At 46.2% G+C, this 15382-nt stretch overlaps 1 protein-coding gene across 2 annotated transcripts in view; it reads right to left on the bottom strand.

Annotated features, from left to right (window-relative positions):
* The window catches only part of PRAG1 (PEAK1 related, kinase-activating pseudokinase 1), a 65511-nt gene that overhangs the window by 3026 nt on the left and 47103 nt on the right, over nt 1-15382 (bottom strand). For both annotated transcript variants that reach the window (XM_023225272.2, XM_023225273.2), the window contains exon 5: nt 6947-7698. In XM_023225272.2, coding sequence (XP_023081040.1) covers nt 6947-7698 — 752 coding nt within the window. The remainder of the gene's footprint in view (nt 1-6946; nt 7699-15382) is intronic.

Raw genomic sequence — 15382 nt, 5'->3', positions numbered from 1 at the left:
CACAGAGATTTATTTATATTGCAGCTGTACAAACCTTCTCAGCATGAAACCTGGCATACAAGAGCTCAGCCTCCAAGAGACGTTTTTAAAGCTAATTGTGGGGAATGGTGGGTAACACATTAATTTAGTAATCTATTATAAAAGCAGAATGGTAATAAAAGGGAAAGACATTTACCCCAGACATTGCTTCCTATTACACTAACAAAAACGATTTTGAAATACATGTCTAAAAGGCATTGTTCAGGCTCTTTCTTATTCTGGCCTACTCAACAGTACTCGGTTTTTATTTATTTTTCACTTTTTGAGACAGGCGGGAGTTCAGTGGTGCAATCACAGCTCACTGCAGTTTTGACCTCCCAGTTTTAAGCAATTCTCCTGCCTCAGCCTCCTGGGTAGCTGGGATTAGGGGTGTGCACCACCATGTCCAACTAATTTTTGGAATTTTTGTACAGACAAGGTTATCCCATGTTGCCCAGGCTTGTCTTGAACTCCTGGGCTCAAGTGATCTTCCCGCCTCAGCCTCCCAAAGTGCTGGGATTACAAGCATGAGCCATGGTGCCTGGCCTGCACTTGGCTTTTAAATGCAGGCTTCTGGAGCACTATTAAACTAAAGGAAATTTGCGGCAATGGAGGGGGTCCTCAAAGAAAGCGTCTTGCGTGTACGCAGCTGTGTTGTCAATGGAGATGTGGGAAGGACATCACTGTTATTATCTCACCCCTAACACATACAGATCAGGCTCTTGCATGTGCAAGGACTGTGCCAACGGTGAGGGCTCCATGCAGCATCCCATTCAATCTCATTAAATCCAAGGAGGAAGATGCTATTACAGAGGAGGAAACTGGGGCTTCCAGCGGTTAAATTATTTGCTCCGGACTATACAACGGAGAAGTGTTCCAGAGGTCAAAAGCATGGGCTCTGGAGTGAAAAAAGGCCTGGGTTTAAGTATTAGCTCTGTAACCATTGGCAAGTTACAGGGGATTTTCATTATTTGCAGGAGTCATGTTCTATGAAGAAGCCATAAACACTGAATTAGTGAATAGAGAACCATTGCTTAGGGGAAATACAAGGTAAGTTTCCTGGGAACTTCTGGCCACAATCTTTTCATTAACCCACCAGTGTTCAACCTTGTTTCACGTGTGCTTCTGTTTAGAGATACCTTGTTTAATATACATTACATGTTTAAAATACATTAACATGTTACATGTACATTAACATACATTAACATGTTAATATTCATTAACATGAATTCACAGGCAACAGCACTAGAGCTCATCCCTGAACAAAGCTTATCTAACACACATGTTTTTATCCGTGAGGCACATCCCAGCCTTGTGGTGGCTGGGAACACTAGACAGCACTTCAGCCCTATGCTGGGACCATTTTATTTTATTTTATTTTATTTTAAATATATATATATAGAGAGAGAGAGAGATGGAGTCTCTCTGTCATCCAGGCTGGAGTGCAGTGGCGCGATCTCGGCTCACCACAACCTCTGCCTCCCGAGTTCAAGCGATTCTCCTGCCTCAGCCTCCTGAGTAGCTGGGAGTACAGGTGCCTGCCACCACACTCGACTAATTTTTTTGTATTTTTAGTTGAGACAGGGTTTCACCATGTTGGCCAGGCTGGTCTCGAACTCCTGACCTCAGATGATCCAGCTTCGACCATTTTAAACAGCAAAATCAACAACATGTAAACCCAAAAATAAAATTCTAAGGCCTTCCAACAATCTGAAATGGACCCTTCCTCTCAGCCAAAGGCATTCCAAAGTTAATCTAAAAAAATGAGTTCAGGCCATGATGGGAAGGGGGAGCTGGACATGCCTCATGCTACCCTCCTCCCTGTTGGAATTACTGATAGAGCAGACTTTTCAGGTCTGATAAAATTTGTTCTCACTGAAGCCTGCTACCTGGAGGCTTCATCTGTGTGACAAAGGCTTGATCTCCATAACCCCTTCTCATAACCCAGACATTCCTTTCTAAGGATAATAACTCAACCAAGTGCCAATCAGAAAATCTTTGAATCCACCTATGACTTGGAATCTTCCCCTGGCCCCCCCAACTTCAATGTACATCATACATGTATGGATTGATACCTATGTCTCCCTAAAATGTACAAAACCAAGTTGTGGCCCGACCGCTTTGGGCACATGGTCTCAGGATCTCCTGAGGGCTGTGTCATGGGCCACAGGTGACTTATATTTGGCTCAGAATAAATCTCTTCAAATGTTTTATGGAGTTGGACTCTTCATTGACAAACAAAAAGCACATAAATGTGAAAAACAAGACACTAAATAGACTGCAAAGAAACACCCTTGCTTCCAGGATGAGGGCTGAAACCAGATGGGAGACTGTCGCCTCATTCCCCTTCAGCTGGAAACATGCACGTTGGGTGATAGTTTGGCTGTGCCCCCACACGAATCCCATCTTGTAGTTCTCATAGTCCCCACGTGTGGTGGGAGGAACCTGGTGCTGTTCTCATGATAGTGAGTTCTCATAAGATCTGATGGTTTTATAAGGTGCTTTCTCCGCTACCCCCTCCCACTTTTTTTTTTTTTTTTTTTTTTTTTTTGAGACTGAGTCTTGCTCTGTTGCCCAGGCTGGAGTGCAGTGGCACATCTTGGCTCACTCTAACCTCCTCCTCCTAGTTTCATGTGATTCTCCTGCCTCAGCTTCCCGAGTAGTGGGGATTACAGGTGCCTGCCACCACACCTGGCTAATTTTTGTATGTTATTTTTTAGTAGAGATAGGGTTTCACCATGTTGGTCAGGCTGGTCTTGAACTCCTGACCTCATGATCCACTTGCCTCAGCCTCGCAAAGTGCTGGGATTACAGGTATGAGCCACCGCACCTGGCTGCTTTTCCCCCTTTTGCTTGGCTTCTCCTTGCTGCCGCCATGTGAAGAAGGACGTGTTTGCTTCCCCTTCCACCGTGATTGTAAGTTTCCTGAGGCTTCCCCAGCCATGCTGAACTGTGAGTCAATTAAACCTCTTTCCTTTGTAAATTACCCAGTCTCAGGTATGTCTTTATTAGCAGCGTGAGAACAAACTAAAACATCAGGTCACTCACATTTTTCCTTGCCTTACACATATCCATAAATCACTGGAAAGTGCTTCGAGTATTGATTTTGGAATTACAAATAAATTTGAGCGGGTAGACGATTTTGCAAATACAGAATCCATAAATAATGAAGATGGACGGTATTTATCTCAAAGCATGTTTTCTCCTCTGAATGACAGGGGCAGGGATAGTACTTCCTCGTAGGGCCATTGTGAGGATCAGATGAAATGATGCAGGCATGGCTCTCAGCGTCAGGCCCAGCCCAGGGCGAGCACAATGGGAAGGGTTGCTATGGTGACTGCTCTTGCCATCTCGGCTGTAGCCCTCTGGTGGTGCGGCGGCATCCAGAGCTGGCTTGCAGGTATTGTGCAAACCCGAAGAGCACAGCTGCCCAGGGGCCTGGGAAGAGTTTCCAAGGCCCCTTTTTCTCAGGGGTATGAAAGGCCCGGGCCCAGCAAACACTTGAGTCCTGGAGCTCCAGTCAGGCTGCTGACATTTTGCACAGAGATGTAAATGAAGGAGCAGAGTAAATGGCAACTGGGTTGGATGCATTTCAAAATCAGTGCAGTGGGCCTTTGGCAAGACCCGCAGCTTCCTCAAAGCCCAGCAACGGAGAGGGCTGCGTAGGGCGCATGCTAACCAGCCCCGTGAGTGAGCTCTGGGCCCTCGCCAGAGATCATTCTACAGTACTGCATGGGGGAAGACGCCGTGGGGCAGGGAGTGGCTTCTTCTCCATCTCCATCTCCCTACTCCCCGCCCCCACCCTCATTTCATTTTCAGGGGGCCCTGCACTCGGACTTTTAGCTCTAGAACTTTACATAGACCCTTGGTTCAGCTCAAGTTTCAAACGTTTTGCTGAGCCAGGACTCATTTAAACTTTGGAGTCAGGGCCTCATTCACAGGCGAAAGTCTGGGCTAAATCATGTCTGTGAAATAAAAAAGGCCCAGCAGCTTAAAATGGGTCCCTAATCACCAAACTAGAATGACTGTCTAGATGGCTGAGAAATGAAACTGCTTGGAAAATGCACACAGCTAATGGGTTTTTGTTTTTGTTTTTGTTTTTTTTTTCCTGTCACCTATTCATGCGGTGGAGCTACAAGAACCAGTTTTATCTCCTCACTGCTGCAGGGCGCTGAGCCCAACGTAGTAGGTTCCAGCATCAGCAAGGAGCAGGTGTGAGCCTGCTATTGTTACCTGGAACTCCGCAACCGCAAATGAGGCTCCGTCTGCCTTCAGTGCCGGCTCCCTGCTTAACATGCGCAGATGAAATGCGCTCAGTCTCAGGCAGGCAGCTCGCTGGCTGGGAAGGGAGACCCATTCCCCCTCTTGCGGATCCCCAGATGACTGTATTTCGTCTAGACTGGAGAGCTAATGAAGTGGAACAGCTGCCCGTGCGAAATGATGCTCCAGGGCCCCCAGGCCCACCCCCCAGTGACCAGGCCAGACACATTTGCAAATTGATATTGTTTCTGGTAACCTCGTTCCAAGAATTACCATCCTCTGCATATTGGATGCTAGTCTCCAAATTTCCTTTTTCACGTGGCACAGAGATGGTCCTTGAGCTACCAGTCTCCAGCAAATTCAAACAGGAAACGCCGGCGGCTCTTGTTTAGCGGCCTAAGGCTCATCTTTTGGTTTCTGTGTGGCTTCTATTGCTAATGAAGTAAGGAGCAACACTTGTTTTTAACATTCTTAAGGAAAATTAAATTTCTTTTGTGTTGTTTATTAGAGAATACGGCTAATTCTGCATGAATATATGGGGCCCTAGAATCCAAGCTGCACAGCACAATTACTTACGGATGTGAAAAACAAAACTGTGGCGGGCACAGTGGCTCACGCCTGTAATCCTAGCACTTTGGGAGGCTGAGGCAGGTGGATCACAAGGTCAGGAGTTCAAAACCAATCTGGCCAATATGGTGAAACCCCCATCTCTACTGAAAATGCAAAAATTAGCCAGGTGTGGTGGGGGGCACCTAGTCCCAGTTACTCAGTAGTCTGAGGCAGGAAAATCGCTTAAACCCAGGTGGTGGAGGTTGCAGTGAGCCAAGATCACACCACACAGTCCAGCCTGCACACAGAGCGAGACTCTGTCTCTAAATAAATAAATAATAATAATAAAAAAAACAAAACCGTTTGTCCCAAGGGCCCCTTCTTGCAGAAGGATCACCTCACTTTCTATCCCATGAGCAAGACGGATTCAATCTCTTCCACCAGGCTTTTTCCTCTTCCAAATAGAAAGGCCAGCTGTCTCTTGATACTGAATAATATTATTCAGTACATATTATTTATAATAATACTATTACTACTACTATTGATAATATTCAGTATATATAAATAATAAATAATTATAAATAATATACAATGAACATTAGTATTATTACTACTATTAATTGTAATTACTATGTATTATTTATATATACTGAATACTATTATTAATAGTAGCAATATTATTACTTCAATATTATTTAATATTATTTTTTAAATGTTAGCAATATTATTTTTAAAAATTGTTGGTAAGCAAGCTGCCCCACCAAGGCCATTTCAAATTAGCTTATTCTTTGCACTTTTTAACTAGAAGAAAAAGGATGTCTTAGGACAGGTGATGAGAGAAGATAGCTCAGGGTCTCCCTCCTGACTCCCAATAAAAGCCTACATTTATAGAAGGGCCAGGGTCTCAATAGGTAATCAAGGAACAGCAAAAGAAGATGAGAAATAGGGCCACAGGAAGGACTGGAGCTCATGGTAGAGACCCTAGTGGCCCAAATGGGTGCAGATGGCTCAACTAGCTCACACAGAGCTGCACTCTCACAGGGCAATGCAGTGCGGGTAGCAAGAGGCCTGAACCAGCATCAAAGGTTAAAGAGCTGTGCTGCCCTCGGCTAGTCACTTAATGTCTCTGAGCTTCATTTATCTTAACTGGTAGGGACATAACTTAGGCTTTGGAGACAGACACACCAGAGCTCAAATCCTTTCAGTCACCAACTAGCTATGGGCAAATTACTTAACCACTTTGAGCCTCAGATCCCCCATCTGTAAAACCTGCCTAACCTGTAGGATTACTGCTAGGATTAGAGGTAAGAGTCTAGTTGTAGAGTGAAGGCTCACACAAATGATATTATTACTATTATTGTTCAAGATGATTCCTAGGTCGAATGCTCCTTCTGGATCTAACATGAGAAGAATGACCTCATTATCCACCTCCCTCACTACATCATAGCTCTGTAAGGACGCTTATATACTCAGATTGTGGCGAAGTACCTGGCATATAGTAGACACTCAATAAAAACCTGGTCAATACGTGAATAAACTCTCTGTTGCGCTAAAAGGCAACTGTTTTCTTAACTCAGCTAAAGCACAGAATGTGTCTTATATTCATACTACAAATCTCATTGCACCATGTCCTGGGGCAGAGAGAGAGTGAAGTTGTTGAGCACTAAGTGTTAAAAGAATGCTTAGGGGTCAGGGATGGTGGCTCACACCTGGAATGCCAGCATTTTGGGAGGCTGAGGTGGGTGGATCATCTGAGGTCAGGAGTTCGAGACCAGTCTGACCAATATGACGAAACCTCATTTCTACTAAATATACAAAAATTAGCTGGGCATGGTGGTGCACACAGATAATCCCAGCTACTCAGGAGGCTGAGGCAGGAGAATCACTTTAATGTGGGAGGCAGAGGTTGCAGTGAGCCAAGATTGTGCCACTGCACTCCAGCCTGGGCCACAAAGTGAGACTCCATCTTAAAAAAAAAAAAAAAAAGAAAAAAGAATGCTTAGGAATCAACTTCCCTCCTAATGCCCAGACAGGAGAAATGACTTGTTCAAGCCACAATTCTACCCAAGCCAGCACCAGCCAGTGGCACAGCAGAATGGAAAGAGGGAGTGGTACTTACTTTCACAGCATAGGTGCTGCCGGGGTCCTCAGAGCAGGTGGCACAGTAATAAATGGCATCCCCCGAGTCACAGCAGGGTTTGTTACAAGTCAGCTTGAAGAGTGACCAGTTGTTCTCATTGAAGTGGAGCTCCTTTTTCTGGCCGCCCATGAAGAGGTCCTCACATTTGGCTACAAGGCGGGCCAGGGACTGGGTGTAGAGTCCCCCCAGCTTGGCGTAGGTGCCCTCCTTGCTGCTGATGTTGCTTAGGAGACCGTGCAGCTGAAACTGGGTGCTCCCGGTGGAGGCTTGACTGGACACACTCAGCTGCGAGGACGAGGCGGATGGGGTCCCTTTGCACTGGAGGCCAGGGCTCCCACAGCCACCTCTGTTGCCCGCCAGCCCTGCTGCCGGAACCCAGTGGCCACTGCCTTTGAAAGCTTTCTCCAGAGGATCAGAAGAGGAGAAGACGGCATGGTGGCGGTTCCCGGGGCTCAACGAGTAGCTAAAGTGAGACTCGTCATGGACGTTGGTTTCTGAGTGGCTTAGATTCAGTTTGGGGCTTGCTGTTTGGGGCTTGGGGGAGCCTTGGGTCCGGAAGAAACCATCCGGCGAAGAGGCTGCCCGGCTCACTATCTTTTTCTGGGGGAGTGGAGGGGGTTGCAGGGGTCCACTGGGGGACACATCCTCAGTGGAGCCTGAAGGAAATGGAACAGGAGCAAAGAGCTTCTTCCCGCTGTTGGTGGGTGAGTGAGCCAGCTCAGACGAGGGACCTGAAGAGGAGAGACAGAAACCATCAGGCCAAGCAATGCCACTCAATTCCAGGATCCTGCAGACTTTTTTTCCTTTCTTTATTTATGTGGTCAAAGCAATTAATTTTATTTTGCTTCTTTTCTATTTCTCGAAGAGACAATATATGCACGGTGGAAAAAGTGAAAATGCAAAAAAGGTATACATTGACAATTAAGTCTTCCTCCTAGCATGTCCCTCAGCACCCAGCCTCTCTTACGAGAGGAAACCACTGCCAGTAGTGTTTCATGCATCCCTCCAACAATCCAAACAAATGTGCACACACACACACACACAATTACACAGAAAAGAGCAAACAGCGGCTACTGTTTGGAATAATGCTTTTCTTTCACATCTTGGAGAGACTTTTTAATTAAATATGCAGATCTATTTCATTATTTTAAACAGTCTTACCATAATATATCATCATATGCAAGTATCATAATTTATTTAACCATCCCTTTTTGATGGACACTTAAATTGTTTCCAATATTTTGCAAACAATGCTGCAACAGCAGTAACAAACTTGAACATGTGTGGTTTGAGTGGAATTTTTTAAAAGTCAGGTTTATAGGGGGTGTAATTGGCCAATGGTAAAATTCTCCCTTTTGGCTGGGCATGGCGGCTCATGCTTGCAATCCCAGGAGGCCGAGGTGGGCAGATTACCTGAGGTCAGGAGTTCGAGACCAGCCTGGCCAACATGGCGAAACCCCCATCTATATTAAAAATACAAAAACTAGCTGGGCGTGGTGGCAGATGCCTGTAATCCCAGCTACTCAGGAGGCTGAGGCAGGAGAATTACTTGAACCTGGGAGGAGGAAGTTGCAGTGAGCTGAGATCGCATCACTGCAATCTAGCCTGGGAAACAAGAGCGAGACTCCATCTCAAAAAAAAAAAAAATTCTCCCTTTTTAGTATGCAGTCCCTGGAGATTTCACGCATACCCTGCTGGCTTAGTGGGTAAGGCAGGCCCACAGAGATTTTAGAAAGCAGGAAGGTCATGATTTTAGAAAAAGAAAATGGATCTTAAAGAAAAGTGAGTCTTTCCAAGGCCCCACAGTTTCCGGGGTGCTGCATGTGGATAAAGAGTCTGCCTGGGCAAAGGCTCACTCAGGGTCACAGGTGTCTGCAGGGCATGGGGACAATCAGAAAACCTTTCTAGGTAGCGCACAGAATGGTGAGATGAAGGTCCAGTCTCTACAAAGGTGAGGGCTGACCTCACTCTTGGCATCAAGGTATAAAATAGTGGCTTCACAATGAAAGAAGAGTTTAAGCTAAAAAATATATATATATATGAGATATACACTATTAGAGCAAAGGGCAAACTGAAATAATACTCATTTCCTATATTCTCAGGACAGCTCTAAGGTGTTATCTGCTGTTTTAATAGCAGCTTTTAGGGGGATAAAAGAAATAATAAATCATATTCATAGTCTGTAAAATGCATCCTATTATCTTGAGGGTTAAAATATGAAAGAAATATGGCTTGCAGACTGGGTGTGGTGGCTCACACCTGTAATCCCAGCACTTTGGGAGGCTGAGGTGGATGGATCACTTGAGGTCAGGAGTTCGAGACCAGCCTGGCCAACATGGTGAAATCCCATATCTACTAAAAGTACAAAAATTAGCTGGGCGTGCTGGTGCGTGCCTGTAATCCCAGCTACTAAGAAGTCTGAGGCAGGAGATCTCTTGAGCCTGGGAGACGGAGGTTGCAGTGAGCCAAGATTGCGCCACTACACTTCAGCCTGGGTGACAGAGTGAAACTTCATCGAAAAACAATAATGATAATAATGGGCTGCAGCCCTAAGAAAATGCGTACTTAGGATGTGTACCCCTCATTGAGTTCTCCGTGCCACATCACCCTAATGGCAGAGCATGGAGTGTCTCTGTGCCTTTCCACACCTTGGCAGTGGGACCAGAAAACAAACAAACAAAAAGGCAGAACAAATGCATAGGAGCAGACAAGGGGTAGAAGGCCCCCAAGGAAGCAAATTATGAGTCTTGTGTCACTCACTCAGGTGCACAGGACATTTCCAGGGCTTCTCCTGAACACTTAATAACCTTCTAGCTCACACTAAGCCCTTCTCTGCTGTCTCCAACCCAAGAGGGAGCAGAATAGACCCCTGAGGCTCAAACCCCAGTTGCAAGCCGTTCAGATCAAGACTGGGTCTCCCTATTGCTGCTGCTCCACAGGGAGGAGAGCCTCTCTAGGGAGCGAGATGGATGGCCATGGGCTGACATTCATGCCCCAGCCTCAGTGACCGAGGCTGCATTAGTGAGCGACAGCAGGGCAAAACCTTGAATGCAACGCTCACAGGAGGACAAACTCAGCACATGCAACCTGTTGAACACAGGAGCTGAGAACCAATGGGTTCATGCAAAGAAAAGCGCTGGGCAGCTGAACAAGACTGTGGGGCCTCTGCACCAATATCCTCCTGGGCTCTATCACCTATCATAAACTCAAGAGAAACTGGGCACGGTGGCTTATGCCTGTAATCTCAGCACTTTGGGAGGCCAAGGCGGGAGGCCCACTTGAGCTCAAGAGTTCGAGACCAGCCTGGGCAACATGGCGAACCCCCAACTCTACAAAAGATACAAAAATTAGCTGGGCATGGTGGTGCACGCCTATAATCCCAGCTACTCAGGAGGCTGAGGGGAGAGGATCGCTTGAACCCAGGAGGCAGAAATTGCAGTGAGCCGAGATTGTGCCACCACACTCCCACCTAGGCTACAGAGTGAGACTGTCGCAAGTGAAAAAGAAATTCAAGAGGGGAGCACCGTGTTTCTTAAGCTCCCCTTGCCCACTTTCACATCTGCAGTAAGCAATCTTTGTTTCCCTGTGGTTCATCAAGATCATAGGGAGTTGTCCTTCCCATTTGCTAATGACAGGCGGGGCCCCTGGCAGCAAGGCTGAGTGAATGATTTACACCCCTTCCAGGAGGGCTAAAGTTAATAATAAATCAAGCAGTGATGGTGCAGTCCAGACCAGTCACTTTTATATGCCCACGAATTTTCCCCTCCGTAGTCAGAATGGAGGGTGCACAAGAAACAGCAAGCCAGAGGAAGGAAGATCCAGGTGGCAGTGATTTCAGCAGGTGCTGAAACCCTGCAGTCCACAGGTCTCCCCATCCCACGCTCCCCAGGAAAGCAACGGGGACAGACGGAGGCTAGGGCAGATGATTCACTTCCTCTCCCTCCTCCCTCCAGCAGAAGAGGCCGAGAGGAGGAGGAGGAGGAGGATCACTTGCCAACTCCTGGATAAAAAGGGAGGGCAAGACCACCTACTTATGGGGCTACTGTAAGCCTCAGCCACCAAACTCCCAGCCTGATGAGCAGGAGAAAAGGGAGCCATGAGCACACATCCGCTTCCTGACCTTTCTGCATTCTGGGCAGCAGAAACCGTCACCTGCGAGGTGTTTGATTCTCGATTGATCATCAACAGGACAGAAGCTGAAGCTGGGGGATGGGAGTGGGGTGTGATCAGAGCCCTGGTCAATGCTTTCATCAGTATCTTCAGAGACAAGGACAACCTGCCTACGTTCAGGACTCCTTCCCATCCCAAGTCCAGTCGGTCAGGGAGGTTCATAACAGATCGGTTTCCTGGCTGGTCTCTTCTTTAAACCTTAGGCTTATTTCCCCATGTCTATTGGTTTTGTCTTCCTTGTCTTTACTACAAGGCTCTCCTGATGCCACCAGTGTGCCCCTTTTTGCTTCTGCTCCAATTTGAGGATGAGCAGTGGAGTGAACACTTCACCAGCTGTCAGCCTGCCCCGCCTGAGTTTCCTCCTTTAGAAAATGGCCAATGACATCATTGTGAAGGCCCCTTGCAGCGCTAATAGTCTATAATTTCAGTTACTCTCTCCATTTTCAACCTCTCTAAACATGCATTTTATCTCACAGCTGCCCCTGAAATCAAATAGCTCTAGGCAGATCGTTATCTTGCTTCAATTGTTCTTCCTTCTATCTCTAGTTCCCACAAATTGCCACTGGTACATTTTCCAATCTGTGAGGAGACCAGGGATCTTTTAGCAACGTAATCGGTAACACTTCTAATTCCCTAGATGACCAAAGAGAATCAAGAGGTTCTGCTTTAGACTGTATGGTAGGTCTCAGCACAAAAAACACTTCGTGTGTTCAGGCAGCTGGAAGGAAGCGATTTTCTCCTTCCTTCTGTTTTCTCTCGCTTTCCTGTGGGAGCTGTTCGTCAGTGACTTTGATCAGATCTACACCCCATCACTACTTACCTATCATTTACTGGGTAAATCTGACAAGGGATACTATGTATTAGGAGGGAAGCTTGACTTCAAGGATTAGCACACGCGCTGATTAATTTTTCTTTATTTCTTAGACGGCTATGAGTTTGGGGCACCACACTCAGTACTTGCTGCATTATGCACATACTCATCAGAGGCTAGCACTGCATACCCAAACATTCCCTACCCACGCCCTTGCCCAGCAGAAGGCATGTAGCTACACAAACCTCATCAGGTGAAATACAGCTCCCTGAAATGTGGACTTTACAGGGATAACTGGGCATTATCTACACATATTACAATTTTTTTTTTTTTTTGACGAAGTGTTGCTCTTGTTGCCCAGGCTGGAGTGCAATGGTGGGATCTCAGCTCACTGCAAACTCCGCCTCCCGAGTTCAAGTGATTCTCCTGCATCAGCCTCCCAAGTAGCTGGGATTACAAGCACCCACCATCATGCCCAGCTAATTTTTTGTGTTTTTAGTGGAAACAGGATTTCAACATGTTGGCCAGGCTGGTCTTGAACTCCTGACCTTCAGGTGATCCACCCACCTTGGCCTCCTGAAGTGCCGGGATTCCAGGCATGAGCCACTGTGCCTGGCCTATTATGATTTTTGTATTCAGAAAAGATATGCCTGGTTCTATGACAAGCATACTACATTCCAACCTAATGCATCCTTCCTCTGAGCTTACAGATCCTTAAAGCTCTCCAGGTGTGGAATTACAGCTGGTGAGAGGTCAGAATTCACTCTTGGAGCTCCCAACCCTGCCTCACCGCCTCCAGGCCACTCCAGGCCTCTGAGGATCCTATAGTTTCTCAGGTGTTAATATTCTTGGGGATACTTTGAAATAGATGCTAACATGCAGCCCTTGTAGATGAAACTGATTTCTCCACTACATGGCAAATGGTAGCTGTCTTCTGTGGAATCTGAAGGCACTCCTAAAGACCTCCTCTGGCTAATTATCTTGACTGGTACCTGGGGAACTATCTCTCCATAAACACGGCCTTAGGCAACACAGCAGCTCTGTTCTTACTGTTTGCAGCAGCTGCCACATTCTGGATTAGGAAAGCCAGAAAGAACAGGGAACAAATATACCCTGACACCTAAAGTAGTTCCAAATTCACAGGCAAACCACTGGTTCAGAAAAGTCTGCCTAAAAAAATCCATCCACAACTTTAGCCAACAGTCCATAGTCTTGGATGTCCCATGGGACATGAGACTAATTCAAACACATCCTGGTTTGATGCTGGTGTTGGATTGCTGTTTCCAAATTCTGCCTTACAATTAAGGGTGTAAAATGGGTGAGAGGGGAGAACATTTTTCTGGGACCTTGGCCTATGTCTCAGTTGCCTCGTTTGTAGGTTTTTAATAATTTTGCAGGCTAATTGGGCCAGAGGGCTCCAAAGCCCAGGTCCTAAGTTTTCCTTCCAATTTCCAATTCTGCATATAAAGGAAGTTCCTGGTTATACAGTACAACACGCTCCATGCCTTTAGTGAATGTGCTACAGGGAAGAGAAAGCGTTTCTAGTGGGAAGCTACATATCACGTATGCTGCGCTGGATGGGATCTTAACAAGACCAAGGGAAGGTGCACTAGTTTGGTGTCATTATATTTAGAAAGCAGAGATGAGAATCAGGATTTCAGCGGTTGGGAAGAACAGCTTGACCTCTCTGCAGAAATGCAGGCCAGAAGTTCAAACATGGTCCTCTGAGGTTTTCCTTATTATAGAGTGCTCTCTTCTTGCTGGGTTTTAATAGGCACTTTCATTATTCTCTGCAGCCAAAATGAGAGCTGAGTTGACAGAGGAAGTGGTCAGTCCTGTTTTGGCTCTTTCTGTGCACAACTCTGCTGTCGGATAGCAGCTGCGTCGGAACAAATGCAGAAGCAAAGAGCAGTGTCCCAACTAAGTTTCCCCAAACCTTTAGCTTTTGTGTTTGACCATTCTCCAACTTTAAGTAAGGTAAAGCAAGTGGAATATAGATGGAGAAAACCTCAGCCATACCGTGTGCCCTGTGGCCCTAGTGCAATTCCCTTATGTGAGAGGTGAGAAAACTAAAGCCATCTGCACAGGCACCCTGCCAATATCACCCAGGAAGAGGCTGTCATGCAGGTTTCTGCCAATCCCCATTAACTATTCCTGCATCAGAGAGTATGAAGGGTGGGGCAGAGGGATGCTTTGGCTTTACATGGACTTGTTCCTCTGAAGGCAAGTGTTGCAGCCTCTTGTTTGGTTCCACAATCAGAGCAGGCTCAACATTAAATATAGAAAAAAACAAAAACAAAAAGCAAAGCAGGCCGGGCTCGGTGATTCATGCCTGCAATCCCGGTATTTTGGGAGGCTGAGGCAGGCAGATCACCTGAGGTCAGGAGTTTGAGAACAGCCTGGCCAACATGGTGAAACCTCGTCTCTACTAAAAATACAAAAATTAGCTGGGTATAGTGGTGTGTGCGCCTGTAATCCCAGCTACTCAGGAGGCTGAGGCAAAGAATCACTTGAGCCTGGAAGTGGAGGTTGCAGTGAGCTGAGATTGCGCCACTGCACTCCAGCCTTGGTGACTGAGTGAGACTCCATCTCACACACACAAAAAAGCATTTCTTTAAAAGAAACCTTTGCTTTTTTCAAGAAGCTAAACGTGTTCTGAAACTGGAAGCCGGTTATTAGCATTTTACAACTGGATGGAAAATGTGGCATTTGTGAGGAGTCTCTCCAAACCACTTAATCATCCCAGGAAACAATAATCAAGATGTGAATGTGATTTACATGCAAAAGAAGAGAACGCTCTGCCTCACTTTGGAAAACAGGCTCTAGGTACCTCGAATGCCCTGCCTACAGCTCACATGTGGTCCTGGAATTGTGATCTTTCAATCTCCTGTTATAACATAATCATTGAGGGTTTTCTTCCGAGTTAGTCAAATTAAAAGTTAATTCAAAGCACTTTCCATGCTGGGCGCAGTGGCTCATGCCTGTAATCCCAGCACTTTGGGAGGCCGAGGTGAGCAGATCACTTGAGGTCAGGAGTTTGAGACCAACCTGGCCAACATGACGAAACTCTGTCACTACTAAAAATACAAAAATTAGCCAGGCATGGTGGCATGCCTGCAGTCCTAGCTGCTGAGGCAGGAGAACTGTTTGAACCCTGGAGGTGGGGCTTGCAGTGAGCAGAGATTGTGCCACTCCAGCCTGGGCAACAGAGCAAGACTCTGTCAGGAAAAAAAAAAAAAAAAAGCACTTTTCAGATGCTGTGATGGAAAGTAAACTGACATTTTTAGAGGATACTTTGGTAATATCTATTTAAAATACACATGCAGTTTGATATGTCAGTTCCATTTCTTCTAAGGATTTATCTTATAGATTTGCTCACCAAATTATGCCAATGTATGGCACAGAGTCTTACTGTAAGTCTTGCAAAAATCAGC

Source organism: Piliocolobus tephrosceles, chromosome 7, assembly GCF_002776525.5.
Source record: "Piliocolobus tephrosceles isolate RC106 chromosome 7, ASM277652v3, whole genome shotgun sequence".
Lineage (NCBI taxonomy): Eukaryota > Metazoa > Chordata > Mammalia > Primates > Cercopithecidae > Piliocolobus > Piliocolobus tephrosceles.
The sequence above is the reverse complement of the archived record's forward strand: the minus strand, read 5'-3'. Positions and strand labels throughout refer to the sequence as shown.